Genomic DNA, 24,127 nt, shown 5'->3' with positions numbered 1-24,127 from the left:
TCAGCCGAACCTTGTGCCTCACAACACACTTGGGGTGTCATTATCTCATGATAACCATACTTCCTGTCAAGCCTTATTGCTTAATTAGGGGTTATGAAGGTGATAAGACTAAAAGAAATCGGATGAACCGTACCTAAGATGAATGATACCTTAATCAACTTAAACCCGGTGGCTGAAGGAATTGTGAACAAACATATACAGTGAGTTACGTATTGTTTTTAGAGAAATCTGTTAATAATAAATGAGGAGAAACCCAACCTGCATTCACAGATTATTTGAATTGCATTTGCCATGAGATATGATGCTTATGATCAATAATTTAAATTGTGTTTTCATACGGTATGTAAAATGTTCCAGAGATTAATGATAACATGAAATTTCACTCTGACCTAAGATAGCCATTTTATGCATGACAGTGATTCATCATAATCCAAACACAGAATTTAGGGAATATGTCTGCAAGGGAGCTGATCAATAACACCTTCGCTTTTAACTAACGTGAAACCAAAAAGGAAAAAATAATGTGATAGGCCCTTTCCTATGTTTTTCCACTAGACCTTAACATAATCAAACATGGAAAAAAAATCATAGCACCAAATGCTCTTAAAAGCCATGTCCGAATATTTACCTTTAGTTCTTTTGTTCTATTTTTATAAACAACTGCCATATTTGTGGGTGGAATACAGCTCCAGGTACGCTGCTCTTGAAGCTGCTTTCCAATTCACTGTGAAACATCAATTATCTTTATCAAATAACAGTATCTCATCTCAGTCCATTATCAAGATGGAGTCTTATTTTAGCTGGACTACAGCCCTATCTGTATATCAGGGCTGGCCGCTGTGGCAGAGCGTGAGTGAAAGGCTGGGAAATAATCAATAATAATCATCAAATTGTGGTCGAAAGGTTGTGAGGATGGAAGTTTTTGATGAAACCTCACCTTTTTTTTTTTTTTTTTTGGTGCAGATGATAAGGCTTAACCTTTGCAATACCTGATAACTAGGACTCGGTTAGAGGAAGCCTTATATATATACTTGAAAGTGGTTCTGAATGTGCAAAGACACTGAAATACTTAGGCTTAAGTGGAAGACAAACCGCATGCTATCTAAAACCATCAGGTGGGAGGGCTCAACACCACTGAGAACCAGGTTTATGGTAAACTTGGCACTTGACTCCTATACAGAGAATTCAAACCTGACCCACTGTGGGTGTTAAATTCATATAAGTAAACGTCGGCTGTGAAAAAAACACTGCTTGCATAACAACAGGTCAAGTGTATCCTGGCATCTTCCCAGAGGTGGATGGAGGCAGCCTTAGCCTGTGCATCGGGGCTTAAGAAAGGCCTCCGCTTGAGAGTTACAGAGGTTTTGCATCTATTCTCATCACACCTGTCCTAAAACCTCATGAGGTGTGGCACATAGAAGCATGGAGGAGAATCAGTTTTTTAATTTGAAAGAACAACACTAATTTGGAGGGATGAGAAGTGGATCTTTCCTGATTTTTCTGTCATTGGGTTCTAATAACTTCAAGTGGACAAAACCCCAAAGCAAATTAGCTGAGAAACCACTAGACACAAATTAAAGAGACCATTTTGTTGCATGGGGTTTTGTGCAGATCTATGAGACTATGTTGTGTCTCCCCCTTCTTCCCCCCGCCCCGCACCAGCCACAAGCAGTACTTGCTAAAACTTTAATTAAAAATTCTTATTTTATGATGGTTTAATATTTTTTCTTTATTTTACTTTTTTCCATCACCATTCATCGTCCCTATACCCTCTTCCACCTCCACCCACCCTTGTCCATGCCACAATCACCACACTGTTGTCCATGTCCATGAGTTCTTTCTTTTTATTTTTTACAGTTTAATATTTTTAAAAATGTACAATTAGAAAACCATGTATCCTTAAAACATAAAACCTACCTACTTAAATATTAAAAAAGAAGATGCAAACACTAAATCCACCAACCAACACAAGTAAATTGTGATTTCAAAGTGTGAAAAAAATTAAATGGCAAAGCTCACTGACATAAACTGTCAAACTTAACATCTTCCAGCAGTGAGCTACTGATCATTTGAAATACCGTCATAGCAAACATTTTTGAAACAGACCCTAGTTCAGGGAATTCATGAAGTTGGACACATACTAATAAAAAGAAATTAGCTTTATTTATATTTCCCCAAATCTGAATTTACTGAAAATAGGTTTGTTAAAGAAACTTTTGTTTGTTCTGACTAATGAAAACACTTTTAGACAACTTCAAGGAAAAGTAACTAATAATACTAACCTAACCTGCAAGTCTTGCTTGGCTTATCTTTTCTATAAAAATGTCCAGATATTTCTGGCAAGAATGGAGTGGTTGCTCTCTTTTGACCTATTACCATTTACACTAGTAATGATACTGACAGTGGGTTAAAATATTTATAGTATCTCTAAGAAACGTGCATTTTATTCTCTCTATACCAACAAAAGTCAAAGCCTATTTCTGAAACACTATACTATAAATCAACACTTAGGGCACAAATAAATTATTAATGCCTCTTTTGGACTAGGAACTACATGAAAAATAAACATTAAAATAATATGATATTAAAACTTATAAAACCTCCAAAACTAAACATAAGACAGAAGCTCAAAGAAATCCATTTTCCACTAATTACTAGCTTACATAGAAAAACACCTTCCAAAAGAATTAAGAAGAAAGGTTTTACGTAATTTCTTAAAATTTGATACCCTATCAGAAGTTAAAATGTATAACAGAGGACATTTTGACAATAGTAAAGTAGAAACATGTTAATCAAATATGATCAGAAACTTCAAAAATCCATCATTCACTGTATTAACAAATCATAGCACAATTCTTGTGACATTTCAAAATTCAGTTTTGAAAATGAGTCTTATAGCAACATGTCAAGCTTAATGATAATACAGAATATTCTTTTTATTAGTCCAATGTTTTAAAATTAGTTTTATACTCCTAATGTAAAATTTCATGTTCACAACATAGGAAGAGGTAGGATTAATTGGCTTTTTAAAGAGAATAAAAACGTAATAGCCTGTGTGGAACCCTCCTGTAGAGGAAGCTATTAAAACTACACAAGACAGACTCTTGAAATTGCTACACTACCCCACATACAATAAATGTTCTCCAGAAACATTGCGGTGTTCTAAGGCTGAATCAGTTGGCTCTCAGAGCTGAGGAGCAATAAGATAGTGTGTTTTATTATGAGTGTCATGGAGACGGTGCGAAAAATCAAGAGCCACAGGCAGTCAGCGGCAATGGGTCAATAATGCTCCCAGAGACACTGTGCAGATAATCAACAACAAGGCCTGAGGTCCTCTCCGCACTGCACATTGCTGAAGGGCAAATCAATACAGCCGGGGAAGGACCCTGCCCTGCTCCACTTCCCACAATATGGCCACGCAGGAGAAACACCCCAAATGGGAAAAAAGCAAACTTGCTGTTGCAGCTAACAATCAACGGACCTTTAATGTAATCACAAACTCACCCTTCAAGGCCTCCAAAAAAATCCAAACAGACGTCATTACAAAGTCGAGCTAAACGTGAAAGCAGAGCAAGGGAAAATAGGCTACCTGAATCAGAGTCAGGTCAGAATTACTTAAATAGAACCACAATTTTTGTGAGTAAAACATTCCTGTATTAGGAATTAGGTTTTAGTTTCTTAAATTTGGGGTCTGGTATTGATAATGGACAAGCAGATCTTACTTATGCCCATGCTTAGTTGTCATTAGAGGAGTAAGCAAGAAGTAAAACCTTACTACATTTAGGAAACTGTAAATTATACTTGAATTGTTTCCAAAAAAGGAACACAACATTTTAATGGATTCTACTGGTTAGAAGGGCAACATTTTGTCAACAGTGTTTGTCTCTGACACCTTGTTAAATATATGATGCTCATATTTCACATTTTTCAGTAAAAATTTATGGGTAGGAATATGTTGATTTATTATTTCTCAAGAAAAAGGTGATTCATCACATCCATCATTCTGTTAATCATTAGGCGTTATTTCGAAGTTACTATGTAAAGCCATCTTTCTTGCAACATGGAGAAAATGTGCTGCCAGAAAAACGGAATAGTGAAGAAACATTTTAAGGTTTATTTCTTATCTTTCCAAACAGATAAAATAACATCTAAAAGCATCAAAATGTGCGCTAGCTCAAGTGGGAAAGATCATGAATGTTCTTACAACATAATGTTAGAGGAAAGGCTGTAATATATTCCTATTGTTACAATATCACAAGAATATTTAAAAAAAAAAGAGAAAAAATTACCATTGTGTGAAATGCTCTGTGAGTGAATTTAGGAAACAAAGCACTCATCTCTTATAGGGTTTCAGTTGCACTTTAAAAGAATATTTTTTATTTGTTCAGCCTATTGGCAAGGACTTTCCTGTTTCTTTTTTCTTTTATTCCCTGACAATTATTTACAGGGTTTGAGGAAAACAGTACTACATTGTTTAGGAACACACTACCATAAGAACCCTCCCAAATCATGGTTATTCTGGGGACATATGTTTTTTAACTAGAAAGAATATGAATTCAAAAGACAATCCCTTTGTTGGTGCTCACTATGTTTTATTATTAGGAGGCTGACAGGGAGTTTACTCGTGTGTGTGTGTGTGTGTGTGTGTGTGTGTGTGTGTAATTATTGAAATCTGATATAAGTAAACTTAGTCTCCAGCTAGGAGAGGAAAAAGTACAAACTGACTATTCTGCACTCTATGTTTATAACTAGCACATTCGTACAGTATGGTTAAAAGCAGGTTTCCATTTTTGCAAAGTTATATTAGCTTATCTAGTCACCGTAACAAAATCGAAGCAGTAGAGCCAGCCTTAGAAAAATACCTGCCTTTAAGAAAGAAAAGTCGGCTCCTTAACGTAGTTTGAATCATTATAAACATGAACTTCGTTAAAACACCAATTTTATAGAAACCATCTAAAGCATAATTAGTGAAAAATATGTGGTGCTTCATATTAAAGAAGATTACTCAGACTTAGATGCCAATGATGATGGGAAATCTGAAATAAAAAGCAATAATATCAGCAGTCTGTACAAAACAGTTTTCCTAGGGGGTCCCTCATGGTCCCTTCACTTCTTCCTATCATTAAAGAATTTGTGTTGACCTATTTAATTTTAGACCTTCCACCTCTTTGTCAACTCTGGTTGAGATCAGCTTACCTAAATCCTGCTGCTGTCCTGTGACTGAAGAGTGTGTGACATGACAGCTGGCTCATTTGCATACTTTTCCCTTATTGGCTGAAGAAACAGCCCAGGCAGTGAAATACTTAAAGAAGATACAGATTTTAGATGCTTCCTTGTTTTGAAAAGTGGGAACATTTCTGCGTGGTTAGAGAGAGCATCTACAAAACCCCAAACTCTATACATTAATTAGGATAGCGCTTTCCCCCACCAAACATGAGCAGAAGTTAAGGGTAATTTAAAATGTACTCCTACAGACATAATGCCAGCTGATTAAAAACCCCTCAATTCTAATTGTGTTTAGAGGCTCTGTTGTTTGGTGGGATTTTTAAAGTCCCATAACCACATGATCAATCCAGGTGATTTAAAATCAATGCCAAAGCCAGACAAAGGCTGTTGTAAACAGCTCTCTATTTGCTTTATGGAAAAGGTGAAAAATCAGAGTATAGCTCTTTCTTCAGTGAGATGGCTAACCGGTAAGAAAATAGCTCAAGCCTATGAGGCCACTTGCATTTCCCTGGTGGAAATTCAGAAACGCAAACTGAACAAACCACTTTCTTGTCTGGAGAAAATAAAGAGAAAGGCTCTAAAAACTGTGCTCATCGAAATGGATAACTCTTTCTTGCTAACATGAAAAGAATGCTGTGGCCATCATATATTTATATCAAATGTAAATATATTTGATAAATCATATATATATATCTCCAAATAATGCTGCATCTTTGGAAATATATATATTTCCAAATATATAAGGATATATATATATCCTTAAATTCTAGAAGTACAGGACTGCTGAGTAATTTCCTTTAAGAACACTCAGAAACTGAGTAATTTTGCAAACCACCCTGGATAAAGGATCCTTGTTAAAAGTTGGGTGTGATAGTATAGCTGTCATTTCAAAGGTCTGTCTCAAAGGCCTTGTTATTACTCTTATTAGCATAGACCTTAACGCTGTTTGAATTTTTGGGGTTTGCATTAAATTAATATTAAAATGGTTCAGAATGACAGTAGACAGACAACATGCAGAAGTATTTTCCTCATGGCCAATCCCAAACGGTATCTTTCATAACTGTTTTAAATCTTTTCCTACTGCTAACTGTGTTAATTTGCTAAACCATGGGTCAAGTGCTCTCCTTCGGCGGTGAAATACCCAGTATACATAGCTTGCAAAGCAAAACTCTCTTGGTGCCGCATTTACTGCTTGCTGTCTCTCTTTTCTCTTTCTTTTTCCAGCCATGCTCCTTGGAAGAACGGTCCTCACAGCCTTCCCGTTGCCACGCTTCCACCCACCACTGCACCGAGACTGCTTTTTAGAGTCACCAATGACCTTCTGTTGCTAAATCTGATGGACTACTTTTCCTTTTTATCTTACTTGATCTTTCAGCAGCTTTTCCTCCATGAGACATGCTTCTCGTTGGTGGCTAAGGCAGAGCAGTCTTCTGATTTTCTTCCTGCCCTCAAACCATCCATTCTATGGTTTTGTCAGATGCGTCTCCTCCATCTCATCTCTAAGTGTTGAACTTTATAGGCTTTGTCCCAGCCTCCTTCCCTCTCCCTCTATACCAGGGGTGGGCAAACTTTTTGACTCGAGGGCCACAATGGGTTCTTAAACTGGACCGGAGGGCCGGAACAAAAGCATGGATGGAGTGTTTGTGTGAACTAATATAAATTCAAAGTAAACATCATTACATAAAAGGGTACGGTCTTTTTTTTTTTTTTTAGTTTTATTCATTTCAAACTGGCCGGATCCGGCCTGTGGGCCGTAGTTTGCCCACGGCTGCTCTATACTCATCTGCTCTGAATACACCAACATGTCAATCATGCCTACATGTTTACCTCTAGAGCCATGTGTATAGCTACATATATGAAAGTTCCACATGATTATTCTCTAGGCATCTCAAAGTTAATATAAAAAACTGAGTGATTAATTTTTTACCATCCCCTGAATCCACAAATCTGCTTCTCTTCTAGTATGTCCCATCTATTCTGTTGCTCACACCAAAAACCCTGGAGTCATCCTCAATATCTCACCCTCAATTACCACACCAAATGTCAATTTCATCTTCAAATTCATCTCATTTCTCTCTGTCTTCACTGTCCCCATACCAGTCTAGAATGCTGTCATCGCTAGTGCGGAATATTTCTAGAACAGCCTTGTCACTGATCTTCCCATTTCCACTTCTGTCTTCCTTCAGTCCATTCCCCACACAGCAATTAGATCAGATTAAGTCACTTGCTAGAAACCTTCATAGTCCCCACTGCATTTAGGATAATATCAAAATTCCTCAGCATGACTCCAGGGTCTCTGACCTAGCTCTAGCCCATCTCCTGATCTTGTCTCTGGTTGCTCTCCTATAAAATCTCCTTGGTGTGTAACATTTTAAAGTATATTATTAAGGATGTATTGACATACTAAATGCTTAGCTTCCCCAAACAGGGAAGTGGCTCATATCCTGGGAATTTCACTAGATTCACAACTTGGAAAAGCAAAGCAGCTAAAAATGTTCTTGCAGTTAAGTCTCTGGAGGAAGCATTCGTTTCCTCATGGTCATTAAGAAGAAATACATTATTTCACTAGTGTGTTGCAATAACGTAGTAGCTGGCATAGAGTAAATACTTAATATTTGTTCAATTGATAAATTTGAATGGATGCTGCATGGAGAAAAGATCCTACCATACTGTGAGATATCCAGAAACAGAGAAATCTTGAATTTTGTGTTATACTTGAGCAGCTGGAGAAAACTTCTGGTGAAGGACAAAGCTGTAAGGGGTTAACAAGATACTGGTGACTTCTGTAAGCACAGTTTCTGTTAGTGATTTTATCTGGTCGAGGCTCCCTCCTGTTGTAATTTGAAGATGAGAAAAGTCATCAGAAAGTGGACTGTGGAGAGAAAGGGAGGCTATATGTGTTCCCAACAGCAGTTGCTTAAAGCTCTGTCGGGGGGTTGGTATAACATAACAGGAAAACTCCCAGATGCATTGTGAAAATCTAGGGATTCTGGCCTCAGCTCAGCTCAGGGCAGTGAGGAAAATTTCTGCATAGAAAAAAATAACTAAAAACTCATAAACTAGATTTTTATAATTTTATATGTTTTGAAACAAATATAGAAATATGTAGACTATGACTGCAAATAACTATAGTCATACATGTAAGTATATATAAATAAACTCTTTGGGGGGGGGGGGGGGCGCGTTGTGATGATTTTTCCCCTCTAAACCTTTCTTTAATGTTGCTACATTGCCTTTCCAATGGTAATACCCCTACCCAAAGCAAATTCCACTCATCCTAAGGCTCTATTTCAGTCTTTATGATTCTAAATCTAATGCAGGCTATTTCTCCTTATTATTAATTTGACTTTATAGACCACAGAGGACTTAAAATGTTAATTCACACATTATTTGTTCCTTATATAATTTGTGATTTTATTCGGTAAACCCAGTGTTTCCCAACTCTAGTTTTCATTAGCATTACCTGGGAGTAGACATCTGGGTCCCTGCCTCAGAGATTCTGATTCAGAAGGTGTGAGGTAGGAGATCTATTTTGAAATATTCAACATGATTCTGATGTCAGCTGGTTTGAAAAGAACAATGCTAACTGACAATGCCCCGTGAATTTATGGAAAAGGAACTCCTAGACAGAAACATCTATGGAGAACTAAACACATAGACATACAAGAACTATTGGCTTTGTATTACAATTAATAATAATTTCCCCTTGTATGCATTTTGCGTTTTCAAAAGCCCTCCCACATCCTTTTGTAGAGCATCTCATCTTTCTGGCCTCACTATGCTTTTTTTTGGTAAAAATAAGGATATTGGCTTACATTTTTTCTTTCAGCCTAAAAAAAAATGTGTGATATACAGTAGGCACTCAATAACTGTTGAATGAATAAATGAACACATGGGGTGGTGTCAACAGGTTTGTGATACATAGTTTTATACTTAGTAAATTTTGGCTCAGAGAAGTTAAGTAACAAAGTGAGTGACTGGCTCTAAGACTAAATATTCTGACTACTTACTTGGCGGTCTTTCCTTCAGCATCCTTGCTGAAACTTGCCGATTAGACTGTGCTGGGTGAAGGACAGTCACCTGCTGCATTCTGTATTCATACCACCACCAATAAATGACAAACTGCTGTGTATGTATAATGGCATGTAACTTGTTACCTTTTTCTTTAACCTCTGTCTACAGTAGAAGCAGTAATTCCAGAGGCTTGATGTACATGTCTACAAGTAATAAATCTATGTGAGTTATAGCGGTGTCCTTGTAGATTTACAACTATAAGTTTTCATTCACCTCTGACAACGCATTTACATAAATTACAGCCACACAATAACAATGCCACCCGCTGGGATGTGCATCCAGAGAAATTCAAGGGGCGTTGGGAGCTGGCTTTCTCAGCACTGCAAAGGGCCACTCTCAGAAAACATGAAAAAGCAGCATTTAACCTGGTGTGGTGGCCATTCTATAGGTGCTTAACTGCTCTTGTCATTCCTTTGAAAGTCAACTATGTTTTTAAATAACTTCCTGCATGAATGAATATTCTAGATTAAGATGTAATTTGGGGGAAGAGCAGACTTGCTTAGCAGTTAAACATTCAAAGGAATAGTTATTTCTAGCACCTACTCTGTCTTCAAGCGTAGCTGCCACAGCTCTGAAGCAGGAGAGCCATCAGCTGAACTGGGAAGAGGAGGGACAGTGTCCGGTAATCAAGGGCAACCTCTCTCTTCAGAGCAAAGGGGAGGGTCTCCTGGGCGGTGCCGGGAAGAGATCCGAGCCAGATCTCTGGAGGCGGCTCCTGCTCTCTGCCAACCCAGCTCACTGTTTCTGTGGAAGTAAAGGGGAAAGTTCGTACCTTTAAACTAACCTTATTATCAGCCTACTGGGTGTTTAAATGTTTCCTATTGGTAAGAGATTCATTCATAGACCAAGACAAAAAGTTCTCTTTCAAATTCAGAAACTCCAAACTGGACTGACCTTTGAAGATGACTCTTAACCCACCAGCACCATTTACTGAGCACTTCAACTGCAAAAGCACACAACTAAGTATCTCACAAACGTTAGCTCAATTGATCGGGAAGACCCAAACGCATCCCCATGCTGCAGGCGAGGAAACTGGTTCAATGAGGGCTAGAAACTTGTTCAAGTTCCCAAAGACAGTGAGTGGAAGAGCAGTCTGCGGTCAACCCTCTTTTCCTGGTCATTATAGCTAAGAACCCTCCAGGGGAGACGTTACCAGATTCCCTTGGGGAGGCAAAGGGTGGCTGCCTTCCTCAGGCCAATCCCCTGGCCCCCAGGAGGGGGACAGCCTTCTGCAATCTCAGGAGTAAATCTCAATTTGTCATGATAATTCCATTCTCTGCCAGCAACAGGTCTAATGCACATGGGCATGTGATGCAACTTTGAACAACTGAGACACAGAACAGGCTTTCTCAGAGGGTGCATTTGCTTTTATGTAGAACTTCTTTCTCGCTCTGGATGGTACCCTCTGCAGAGGCTGCTGGCTCTGTGGCAGCCATCCTGTGCCCTGAGGTGGTTCTGCCTAAGGGCCCAACACAGTCTGTAGTGGAGCAGAGAAACAGAGAGACTGCGGCCCTGAGGGAACCACTTACCCCTACATGTTATAGGAAATAATAAATTCTCTCATTTAAAGCCTCTTTTGTAACTCTCACCACTTTGCACATAAAATATCCTAACTTTGAAATCTTCCCAACAATTCCAAAATTATTTTTAAAATTCCTCTCTTTGCCTAAATCTTTCCTTTTATACGTCTGTCTTCCCTACCAGTTCATACACAGCCCATCTGTTTTTTTCTTTCTGAAAATGTTGCTTTTACTTTTACATTATGGTATCAATCTATATTTTAGTGTATATATCTAAAATACTGTATTTTAAGACTTATCATCACCCACTTGCTCTATATGCTTCCTACTCCTTGTCTTCACCCAGTCCCCCCAGATACCAACCAAACCCCGAGACCTGCTACCTGGGTTGTTACCAAAGCCTCAAGGAGCAAACCATCACCAATTCATTGTCTGCAGTCCTGACTATGCAAATGGAATATCTAATCCTGTTGCTCCCTTGCTTGAAACTCTTAAATGGTTTCTCTAAATGTACTGAATGCATTCAGCATAGTATTGACTTATGCACTTTAAAAACTTTTAAAATCAGTTACTAGCAATTACAAATTTGGAGGTTCTTAAAAACTCAGATTTTTAGCTTATCTTGAAAAACCAGAAGAGCAGGCAACACTAGGTCCATGATTCCATGCGGCACCCACCTTCAAGGTCTGAGACCTGGCTGATGCCTTTACCAGAGCAGGTGCCCTCCAGTCCGCCATGGTCCCTAGCCCTCCCAGTTCTGTCCCTCACACTCAAGTGCAATAGCAGCTGGCATTTTATTAAAGGCTTATGCTGGTGGTTTATAGAGAGCGGTGTTAAAAAGAAAGGTGAATATTTCTTGGATGGTGCTATCAAAAATGGAAAAGTGAAAGATAAATCTTACCTTGTTTTATTAAGAGGGCTTACCTTGTTTTATTAATTTAAGCCAGAGGTTCTCAACCTGTGGGTCGCGACCCCAGAAAATACATCCTGCATATCAGATATTTACATTATGATTCATAACAGTAGCAAAATTACAGTTATGAAGTAGCAACGAAAATAATTTTATGGCCGGGGGTCACCACAACATGAGGAACTGTATTAAAGGGTCGCGGCATTAGGAAGGTTGAGAACCACTGAATTTATCTGCTTGGTCTCTTAGACATCTGAGTCTGTTGCTCACTGCTGACAAACTATGAAGCAATCTAGCCAAGAAGGGCTTCCCATGCCTCAGACCCCTCTCTCTACCAGCTTTGTCTCGCTTCCCACCCACCACACTCCCACACTCCTTTGCAACTTTTGCTCCCAGTACATGAACCTTTTCCTGTTCTTGTCTCCCACATTCTGTTGTAACAGTATACACTTTGCCGAAACCGGTTTGGCTCAGTGGATAGAGCTTCGGCCTGCGGACTGAGGGGTCCCGGGTTCGATTCCGGTCAAGGGCATGTACCTGGGTTGCGGGCACATCCCCAGTGGGGGGTGTGCAGGAGGCAGCTGATCGATGTTTCTCTCTCATCGATGTTTCTAGCTCTCTATCTCTCTCCCTTCCTCTCTGTAAAAAATCAATAAAATATATTTAAAAAAAAACAAAAAACAAACAGTATACACTTTACTACTTGTGTCTGTCTTTCGACTTTGTTATTCCTACTGGACTGTAAATACCTTGCCCACACAAGCAGTCATTCCCTTCTGCATTTCATGGTGTCACATGAATATGTCTAAGCACTACACATTGTATGTATTACGCTACAGAATCTCTCTTAATTGACTTCTACTTTACTGACTCTAGGGTGAACCAATATTCTCTACTAGAGGCCCGGTGCACAAATTTGTGCACAGGTGAGGCCGGCAGGGGGAGGGAGGAGGGGATGACCTCTCATGGCCAGCCGGCCCTGCCCCCAATCGAGGTAAGGGGGGGCCGATTGAGAGGCAGGCCAATCGGGGGCAGGGCAGCTGGGGGGAGGGGCTGTGGGCAGCTGGCCAGCCAGCTCTGCCCACAATTGGGGTAGGGGGGCGGCTAGGGGCCAGACCAGCCGGGGAGGGGCTGCGGGAGGTTGGGGGAGACCGATCGGGGCCCCAATTGGGCCAGTTGGCCAACACAGTGCGTGTCATAGCAACCTGTCATTCCATCATTCCAGCCGCTTGACTTTTATATATATAGATTCACTCTGTAAAACATCCTGACTGATGCCTACCAAACAAGGAACGCCAGTGCTTTCGAGGCCCACCTGCTACTGCTCCCACCAGCTGAGCTCTGTGATCTGGAGTTAGCCATAATTTTATGGTGATATAAAATTTTAAATTAAGAATGGGAAGACAGCTTTACAAAGACACATACACACACATTCCTGATATCAGGTGTTAGATAACTGCAAAAAACTGGGAAAAGCATAAATATCTAGGATTATACTCCTATATTGCTTTATAAGTATCTTTAATTTCCCAATCTACTTAAAAAAGCAGAAGCTGGTGTGATTTAGAAAGAAAAATGTGGACTAATTATAGAAAGAAAAGGCCTTGGTCTCACATCAAGAGATGGAAAATAAGGTAATTTTAAAATACAATATTTAAGATATATATCATTTTCTATGATTCCACACTTGAGCAACATTTTTTATTAACTGAGCAACTTTTGGGGCTGATTGTGCCAGATCTGAGGGCTTTTATGATACCTCCCCCACTAACCATGAGCTCCATCCCAAGTTTTATTTGAGATAGGAACTACCAAATTTTGACAATATTCTCTTTTAATCACCATCAACATCTCTTTAGCTCCTTTCATGAACTACAGACTCCTGTCCTCAATATATGGGTTAGAGTACTTATGATTCATTTTTATCGAATGATTACCGTATGCCAGGCCTTGTTCTAAGTACCTTATATATCAAGAGTGGATTTAAAGAATACAAGGCAGTGAATCCAGAATAAATTCGATGCACCATGACTCTCCCATGTAATATTTTCTAAATGTATGGACTAAATATATATGAAATATATGTATTTAGACATTTATACTTTCATTTTTTATGTGTTGGAAAAAAAAAGAGAATGGCTAGGAAGGAAACTGAATGACATTAAGAAATGTAGATAAAATGTGAATTTTGGGAATCATAATAACTTTTAGTCCACCCAATGCTTTTGCAGGAATGTTGAAATGCTTGGAATAACTATTGTGTTGGTAAACAGTAGAATTCTCTGCCTCATGTAGTTCCAATTATAGAAAGAATCTAATTTTCTTTCTTGGTGTAAATACTACCATTCAAAGTATAACATGGATATAAGAAATATTCACTGAATGATGGAGTAAACAAACAGAAAAATCCTCCTCTACACTGTCAGTTAAAAATATTCTTTAAAATTTTTTAAACTTTCAGAATAAATGATGGTCTAATTTCAAACATTGTTCCAGATAGGTTTCTCTTCCTAGAGATTCTTCTCTAAATAGCATTTCACTCTTAAAATGGGATGCTTGTTAGGTAATTCTTCAACGTGATGTCAGGAAGCCATTGTCTTCTCCAACCATTCATCTTATTAACCACACCCCCCCCCCCCCCCCCCCGCCGTATTTCCGTATTTCTGGTTGCTGCTTCAGAATGTCACAGGCAGCACCTGCCAGAAAACCAGCTGCTGAAAAGAGCAGGAAGAAAATGCCTAAAATGTCACTGTCTGACTAAGTACTCCAGTCAATTCTCACTGCAATTTTTGCAATCACCGCCTAAGTGCCCTTGATGCCTGCCCGTTATAGAATTCTGCGCGTTGAAAACTGCGCCTGGAGCTTCAAAACTCTGCCTTAAAATAACATCAATCTTACTGTCCACCAGCTCCCGAAGGTCCAGCGCTCCTCCTAACTAGAAGTAAAAGCTTTGGTATTTTTAGAGAGAAGAACACATTGCTGTCCAAACTTCTATGAATATAGGTGTGTTTGCTGACATTTCTGTTGGGTCTTGAAAATTAGCTCTTCTGATATGTAGTAGCCTTAGAGTGCTTGCCAGAATCAAATGTATTACAGAAAATCACACTGGATTATTGTCATCAGAATGCTTTAAATCCCATGCTGAAAACATTTCCATATCTTGCCAAGCCCCCCTTTTCCTAAAAAATATTATTTATGGAAAATGCCAGCATTCAGTAATTTCTTCAATGCTTTGCTAACACTATGTAACTGTATTCATAAAATCTATGTTACTGGCTTGGTATTCCCTAAGTCACAAGAGGTGTTTCTACTTATCTATTGGAATCACTGTTTTTCACATAAGATTTGTGCAATTCTTATGTGAAATGCTAGTAAGTCTAATTTTCAAAATTTGCAGTTGAGGACAAATGGGATCGAGGGAAGAGGAGCTTAACAGGAAAACAATGAGGCCATCCTCCTCATAGTCCATATTCGCTTTAAGGGACTTGTGGTTTTGCTTCTCATTAGCCTAGTTAGATGCTTGGCAGGGGCCTGAATATAACAATATGACTGAGCCAGTCAGGGAAGTCTTGTTGGTTGAAAAATGAAGTGAGCCAGGCTGGACAGCGATGATAAATCGAGGTTTAAACAGTGGTAAAATGGATTTGGACAGAGTTTGGGCTTGCTCTCACTTTAATACCCCTGAATCAAGGAAGAAGCAGAGTAGAGGCCACTCAGGAGGCGAGGGGAAAGTAAGTGGACACAGAGTCCAATGGCCTCCTTCTTTCCCCATGAAGGTGATCTGAAGTTCAATGCATCCATCCGGCAGGGAGCAAGGAATCCCTGAGGCTACAGAAGCACCAACTTCAGGCCCATCCCTTTCTCTAGCATTCCAGAATACACCTCCTGCTCTTTAAGGGATTATAGCTAGACCTTAGTGGCCACAGTTCTATACATACAATCAATCTTGGCTTCTATTCCTTCCTCATTATCTGGCCTAGGGTAGGCCTGGCCACAGTCCGCTACAGAAATGTAGGTATATCTTTCATGACTCATAAGAAAGAGGCCCTCTATGCTGTTTCTGAAAATATATCCCATCATCCCTTACAGAGAAACAATATTTTGATGAGGTGTTTCTGACCTACAAAAATATAACTATACCCAAATTACAAATATATCCTATATAATAAAAGCCTAATATGCAAATGGACCGAATGGCAGACTGGTGGAACAACTGATCACTATGATGTGCACTGACCACCAGGGGGCAGACACTCAACGCAGGAGCTGCTCCTGGTGGTCAGTGTGCTCCCACAGGGGGAGCACCGCTCAGCCAGAAACCGGGCTCACAGCTGGTGAGCACAGCAGCGGTGGGGGGAGCCTCTCCTGCCTCCACGCCAGCAGCAGCACTAAGGAGCAGCAAGCCAAGCAGAGCAGTAAGGAGCAGTGAGCAGGCAAGGCGGTAAGGAGCGAGCAGTCCCAGACTGCAAGAGGGCACAGGCCAGGCTGAGAGACACCCCCGCCACCCCCAGGGGACAAATCAAATTTTGTGCACTGGGCCTCTAGTTTTGATATAATGATGGCACATTTTGTTTTTTGTACAGGTTTTACTCCAAAGACTCGGGGTGTTTTATTTGATCAACATGCATTTTACTGTGCATTTACTATGCACCAGAAACTAGAAAATTTGAGGCTTTAAAAAATGAGTTTAATCTTTAAGGAACTTACTTAAAATTTTTAATAATAAAGTTCTTTTAATAATTTAACATTTAGGTAAGACATCAGCCACACTCTTCTTGTGCCTAGATTTACTGAAATGAATCAGATTCCTGTGAGTGACACAGTGCAAACTTCATAAGGAAAATGAGTTAACATGAACTTGAGAGAAACTTACACAGAGCCAGCAGTTGTTTACTACACAGAATGCGTTCAGAAAGAACTCGAAAATTAGTGAGAAAGAAATCAAGTCTGCCAAACCAGAGGCAAATGTTGCTGGAGGGAGAATCTCCATTGCTGGTTTAACCAAAGTCACACCTGTAGCTCCAAGCGTTCCCGGAGCTTAATTAGTCTGCTTATCAAGAACATTGCCTACCAACAAAACTTAAGCACTACATAGGGAGTTATTTTTTTTTTTTAAATGAAGCAAAATGCAAGTCAGGTATAGTCTGAAATTGCTAGCAGTTGCCAAGTGAAAATTCAGTCAGCAGCACAGCAGAATTTTAACTATTGAACTGCATCAAAGTTTCTGATTTCCATAATCAGTAGAGATTCAACTTAGCACCACAGGCAAGAGCTGCCTTTAAGCAGGAAATCTACGCATGGCCCGAGGCAGTGCGGCCTCCCTTCCCCACAGTGCCCCAACTAGGAGTGAGAACTCAAAGCCTGAGAGTCCATAAACACCTGAGGCCTCAAGTTTTAGCTTTAAAATTGTCTAAAGTCACTTATTTAATTGCAATGTAACGTATTTCCAAGATCATTTAAATTCTAGAGGCCCAATGCACAAATTTCGTGCACTGGGGGGTGGGAATGGGGGTGGGGGTCCCTCAGCTGGGCCTGGGCCCTCTCGCAGTCCAGGACCCTTGCTCCTTAGCACCCGCTTGCTCACTGCTCCTTAGCGCTGCCACAGAGGTGGAGAGGCTCCCACCACCGCCGCTGTGCTCGCCAGCCGTAAGCCCAGCTTCTGGCTGAGCGGTGCTCCCACTGTGGGAGTGCACTTTTATTATCTACACTAATAAAAGAGAAACATGGTAATTAGCGTACGACCGCTACCCTTCCCATTGGCTAATCAGCATATCCTTATGCAAATTAACTGTCAGCCAAGATGGCAGCCGGCAGCCAGGCAGCTGGAAGCGAACATGAGGCTTGCTTGCTGCAGGGACTGCAGACTCCAACTCTCAGCCGACAGTTTGAAACTTTGTAACAAATACAGCCAGCCGGGATCTCAGAGCTGAAGTTATACATTGTTTTGATTATAGAACACAAACAAACCAGCAGCAGAGGCCTCAGAGCTAGAGCCAGAGCTAAAGCTGGCCCAGAATAAAAAAAAAAAAAAAAAAAGAAAAAAAGGAGCGGTTGGGAGATTCGGTCAATCGCCAGCCTGAAGGCAGCCCTCAGCCCCTCACCCAGACTGGCCAGGCACCCCAGTGGGGACTCCCACCCTGATCCAGGACACCCTTCAGGGCATACCAGCCAGCCCCCAGGCCTCTATCCTATGTAGTAAAAGGGTAATATGCCTCCCGGCACCGGATCAGCGTGACAGGGGGCAGTGCCCAAACCCCCTGATCGCCCTGCAACTCTGTGTGTGACAGGGTGCGGCGTCCCAACCCCCTGATCAGCCCTGCTCTGTGTGTGACAGTGGCGGCGCCCCAACCCCCTGATCCGCCCTACTCTGTGTGTGACAGGGGGCGGTGCCCTAACTCCCCTATCGGCCCTACTCTGTGAGTAACAGGGGGGAGCTCCTCAACCCCCTGATCGGCCCTGCTCTGTGCGTGACAGGGGTTAGCTCCCCAACCTCCTGATGGGCCCTGCTCTGTGCATGACAGGGGGGAACTCCCCAACCCCCTGATGGGCCCTGCTCTGTGCATGACAGGGTACGGAGCCCCAACCCCCCTAATGGGCCCTGCTCTGTGCGTGACAGGGGGCAGCGCCCCAACCCCCTGATTGGCCCTGCTCTGTGCGTGACAGTGGGTGGCACCGCAACCTCCCCATCAACCCTGCCTTGAGTGTGACAGGGGGCAGTGCCCCAACTCCCAATCGGCCCTACCCTGAGCGTGACCAGGGGCTGCACCTAGGGATTGGGCCTGCCCTCTGCCACCCGGGGGCAGGCCTAAGCCAGCAGGTTGTTATCTCCCGAGGGGTCCCAGACTGTGAGAGGGCACAGGCCGGGCTGAGGGACCCCCCCTTCCCCCCCGAGTGCACAAATTTTTGTGCACCGGGCCTCTAGTATAGATGATAATAGCCATAATTTACTGAATATTAGCTCCTGGGCAGGCCCTGTGCTAAGAATTTTACATCAATTATCTTATGTACTTCTCACAATAACATACACTGTTTCTATTCCCGTTTTAAGGGAGGGAGCTTCAGCTCAGAAGCTAGGAAGCTTTCCCAAGTTTATAAAATTAACAAATGGTGAAGATGGAATGTGAACCACACAAGTTTCTAATTATTATTCTCCAAAATACGCTATACTGTTGTAAATCACTTTTCAGTTAAATTAGTTCATCTACCCCTCAATTATCTATGTCCAGGACCAGCAAACTTTTTCTGTAAAGGGCCATAGTAACTATGTTAGGCTGTGGGGACCATATGAGGTCTCTGTTGGTCACGACAACTCAGTTCTGCCACTGGAGCGTGCCACCAGCTCAGACAATCCTTAAGGGAATCAGCGGGGATGTATTCCAGGAAACTTTAACTACATCAACAGGCAGCAGGAAGATTTGGGCAGCAGTTTGAGAACCCTTGATATAAGTAAAACTCATGTTCCAGATAGAGCTGGATATCTGTCCTTTGGTTTTGCATAATCTCCTATTCTTGTTTAGGAAGAACAGGTTAAAAGAAAATTATTTTAAAAAATGGGAGAAGCCAATGCCAAAAGGTAAGGGAAAGGGATTTAATTTTTCTCTTCTTTCCTCTACCAACCTATGGATAACAACAGGGGCCCGACAGGATCCTCCCTTCTCTGCTTCCACTGGGCCCTGGTATCCTCAGCCTCTGGCACCCTGTGCAGCCAGGACACAGCCAATTTCCCCATCAGCTGTGACCCCTCGGTTAGGTGGTTCTGTCTTACCTTCCCACCTAACTGGACACCTACCCCTAAACTCCAGCGAGTTTTTCTTCTACATTGTTTATGGCATATCTCTATGCTTTTGCTCATGCTAGGAAAAATGTCCCGCTCTCTCTGTTAACTGAGTCCAATGTCTAATTGCAGAAATGTCATACTGCTTCCTAGTTCAAAACCCTTGGTCCCTTGAGTCAACTCTAAAACATCCTCTCCAAACATGTCAACTATACTTGTATATTTTGGTTTAAGTGTTGCTTCACTTATTTCAAATACTGTAACACTAATACCATAAAAGAATGAGAATCATTCTTACTTAAGAGTTCTTGTCATTGGATATAATTGGCCAAAGTAGTTTTATTTATAAGATTGATTTTAGAGATTTATCTTTGTTTCCAGTTCTGAATAATGAGAGAAAAGGGTAATGTTCGGTTTTGCAAAGAGCTGGAAGGTAAAGGTTATTCAGGCATGTAACACTAGTGATAGCTTTGGCTATCAAACCCAAGAAGCTGAGGTAGAAGAAAAATCATGGGGACACTAAAATGTCCAAATGCACTCAAATGTAGACAGAAAATAAAATGGAATATCAATAGCATTACAAATTCCTGTTAAGAAAGAATGTCTGATTAATGAGTGCATCTCAAGTAACTCAAAAAGAATACGACATTCAAATTACTCATGTTTCTTGCATTTTACTAAGATCTTCACTGAGACCACTTAGGAGGAAGAAAACTGTAAAGAAGGGTCTAGTTGAGGACAGCCTGGTTCTTTCTCATTAATTCTTAGCTGCTCCTTTCACTCCTCTGGGCTCACAGGGCCTCACTTCTCCCTCTGCCAGTGGCAACCATGTCTTATCTGATAACAAAGAGTCCTCTATGATTTCAACACTTTGATTTTAAAGAAGCTTGTTCTATTTTATTTTCCTGCTCCTTGTAGATGTTTCTGGTTTATTTCTCTCAAGCCTCCTAGTAACGATAAACTCCAATTTTAAAGAACTATCTCTTTTAGGAGCAAATAATATAAGCATGTAACTTAATTTTTAAGCAGATATTCAGAGAGGTTTCACTGCTCAAAGTGAGAGCTCAAAGTAAAGAAATATGGTCACCAATGAGATCTTAATGCCTTAAAACATACAAACAGACTTGAATTATTACGTAAGTACAGCCAATGGTACACAGTCTGTGCGCTCCCAGGAATGCACAATGCACACCCACACGGTAGAGACCCTGAGGAGGTCTGCAAAGAGGAACATTCGAATGGTTTCCTCCAAATGTGCCTGACCCCCCAAAACTTCTACCCCCAACACCTGTTACCATCTGTGAGAACTATTTCATGGAAAGCCGCCAGGGGAGCTTTTGGAGAATTAATTAATAGCATATTAAATGTAAGAGATAGTTTAAAATTTTAGCCACATCTTTATGAACTTCATATTTTTTCTGGAAATTCCTAGTACAGTTGACTATATCAATCTGATACAGTTCAATATAATTCCCAATATGGTGAATACATCCACATTGATAAATGCTACAGTGAAACATAACAAGTTATGACTTGGAACTATTTATCAATGAGTACTGTAAATTCACCACGATCACAGCAGAGCCTAGCCCTGGTTTTGCCATTAACTAAGAGTGTGACACTGGGATAGAGGTTTAGTCTCAGAGCTTTGATTCACTTATAGCTAAATTGGGGCTAGACTTGCCTTGTCTACCCAACTGGTCCATTTTGCGAATCAAGTGATCAAGATCAAAATCAAAACCAAGACTTTTCCGTCAAGTATTATAAAACCATTAAAAGAGTTTTAAAAGTATACAAAGCTATATCTTATTTCAATAGAACATCAGTTTTCTTTTTATAGAGCTACACTAAATGCTACTGTGACTTCTTTTTCTGAACTTCGCTAAATATCTCATTGTACCTAGTCAGAAAATTTTTATTTAGCCATTAACTATCATGATGCATCATCAAACGTTTTTCAGAAAACACATGGCAAAAACAGGCAATAAAATCAGAAAGCTTTGTTTAAAGAAGAAAAGATGTATCGCCCAGTGGTGTGTGAGCAGTGCCACCTCCTCTGGGCTCTGTTACAAACTCACTTGTGGCATAACAAAGGCAGCCCTTCATCCCACCGAGTGGAGACAGTAGGGCTCTATACTCTTTGAGTCCTTCATTAAACTATTGATTCCTTTAGCATTATCCATAATGGTGAAGTGCTAGTCTCTCACTCCCTTCAATAGCTTCCTCACTTTATGGGGAGGAAGCCACGGTGATTTATTTACCTGACATTTTCCAGTCCGGATGTCATACAGGGCCACTGAACCATTGCGAGCTCCCACTGCTATCCTGTGACTCCGCTCATAGTAGCTGACCATGTAGAACCTGAATTGAACATTTTCAAAACAACAACAAAACCAGGTTAGATGACCTGCACGTGGAAGTGGAGAGCAACACCTTTCAAAGGTTAAAGCCAGCTCCGATACATATTTTAAAATGTGTACATCTATAGTTAGTGTATTGAGACTTTTCAAAAATAGTTTATTTTAGTAATTCTTAAAGCAATTGAAAGAAAAATGATGGGGAATGCCAGTAAGGTCTGCTAATAATTATTTTCAATGGAAAACAACTTCATAATAAGAAACACCCTTAAATTTTAAAATAAGAAATAAGTGACCCTTATTTGACGATACAAAAATAAACACAAATATGAAAACTCAGTTTTACTACTGTGACTATTATGCAAAATGTCTATTTGAACAGAAATGGAAAAAAAGAAAAGGATTATGTATTCAATCGAATTATGTTCTCATGGCTTATTATAGTATTAAGGAGTGAAATACTTTCTAGCAGCAGAACAATTACATAAAAGCTTCATAGATGTTATGCTTATGTTCACATCAATAATTTAGAATGAAATTAGAAAGTTATCCACCAGAAAAAAAGCTACCTGGCAAATTCCCTATTTTTCCCCACATTTATCAGTTTATCTAAATGACAGTTGTGGCTACAGGTAGTATGAATAACCACATCGGGTGTGATTTGGCATTGTGTAAAAATGGGATGTAGGGAGGATGGTTGGAAGGTTATAAGAGGTTGATTTATTATTTATTTTTTCTAGATTAAATTTCATGACTGGATTAAGTATTTCAATTCCAGATCTATGCTTTGTCCTAATGATTCCATGGCCATATGGCAAGAGCCTGGGAAGGTAAGAATAAAAACTATTAGAGGAGTAAATAAGGAATGATTTTATATCCCTAAGGAGTTTTGAATATACCTTCCCATTATCTAGTCCTACTGTCTCGGTGTGAGAGTTGCCGGATGAACAAGTGGCCTACCCTAAATATTTATGAGGCTATTGCATCAATTCTATTACACACTCCTTGCCTTTTTTATCTTTGGTTTCATATTACCAGAAAACATCGGTAACTTTTCCGTTCATATTTTTAAAAACATAGGATGGGGAGGTAAAATGGTGATGGAAAAGAAATACCATCCTCTAATGTTTCTAGAGACTGATATAGAGTAGAAAAGTGCTGGGGCATGGACTGCGTTTCTGAAATGCAATGAGGGAGGCTGAGAGACCGAGGAAAGATGTTTGCAGGGGAGCATTTTGAAACCAGGGACATTTTGACAAAGCCATTTCAGCTTTATTAGACATTATGACATTCATACATATTTCATAAGCCTGGAAAACTATTAAGTTTCTAAACTTTTTTGTTTGTTACTTATTACTAAGAAGTGGGTTCAACAATAATTTCGTCTGAACCCTAAGCCTCCCCGGGGATGAGCCTCCTTCCTCTTCATTGGAGGACGAATGCTGCGTTTCAGTCACGCAGAGGCACGGCGTTAGCATGGCCTGCGGGGTCTCGCTGGGCGCAGGCCTGGTACGTCCTCTTGTGTATGGTTTGAGGGAAGCAAGGGTACTGAGGCTCCTGACACATAAAGCCCCCCCCCCCCCCATTAAGTGGTTATTAAAACGTTAGTTTCTCAAAGCATCACTTCTACCTCAATGGAGAAGATAGGAATCAGCATTCTAAATCTAATGTTCTTATACTCAAAAATAAAAAATGATTTAGTTTAAAAACAGTTGGTCTAAGTATTGGACTTCACTATATGCCCATATCTATACCTATATCCTATATCTAGATCTGCATCTACACGCTTAAGCACACACAATTTATGTCCTTAGAGTAACATGGAACAATTGTTTTAACAAATATTTATTCTGTACAACTTAATAGCCACAAGAAAATAAAACTTCCAGAGGTACTTTTAAAAAATCTGTTATTAAGCTTTGCACAGATCTAATAGCTATATTGCCAAAATCCTTTCACAAAACATGAATACAATTACACCTCCAAATAATCCTCTTTAAAACAACCACTGGTAAAAAATACATTTATGTTGACAAAATTTTACTTAGTTAAACTAGAATCTAAAAAGTTTTTGTTACATTGACCATTTTCTGTGCTCTGATATCTACCACTCACCCTTCTATGTCATCTGTAAACACCGTTATTTATGGGAGAAAAGAAATCAAATCTATTCTTGGTATCAAATCTTGAGTCTGCCTGAAAGGACCATATGTTACAGGTCTGCATTTTTTATTCTTTGCAATTTACCACTAGACTAATACTTCTC

At 40.2% G+C, this 24,127-nt stretch overlaps 1 protein-coding gene across 4 annotated transcripts in view; it reads right to left on the bottom strand.

Annotated features, from left to right (window-relative positions):
* Positions 1-24,127, bottom strand: part of WDR7 (WD repeat domain 7) — a 287,515-nt gene that overhangs the window by 33,546 nt on the left and 229,842 nt on the right. For all 4 annotated transcript variants that reach the window (XM_070420352.1, XM_070420351.1, XM_070420354.1 and 1 more), the window contains one exon: positions 21,766-21,865. In XM_070420352.1, the coding sequence (XP_070276453.1) occupies positions 21,766-21,865 (100 nt within the window). The remainder of the gene's footprint in view (positions 1-21,765; positions 21,866-24,127) is intronic.

Source organism: Myotis yumanensis, unplaced genomic scaffold, assembly GCF_028538775.1.
Source record: "Myotis yumanensis isolate MYYU_CA2020_CCGP unplaced genomic scaffold, mMyoYum1.0.hap1 SCAF_7, whole genome shotgun sequence".
NCBI classification, from domain to species: Eukaryota; Metazoa; Chordata; class Mammalia; order Chiroptera; family Vespertilionidae; genus Myotis; species Myotis yumanensis.
The sequence above is the reverse complement of the archived record's forward strand: the minus strand, read 5'-3'. Positions and strand labels throughout refer to the sequence as shown.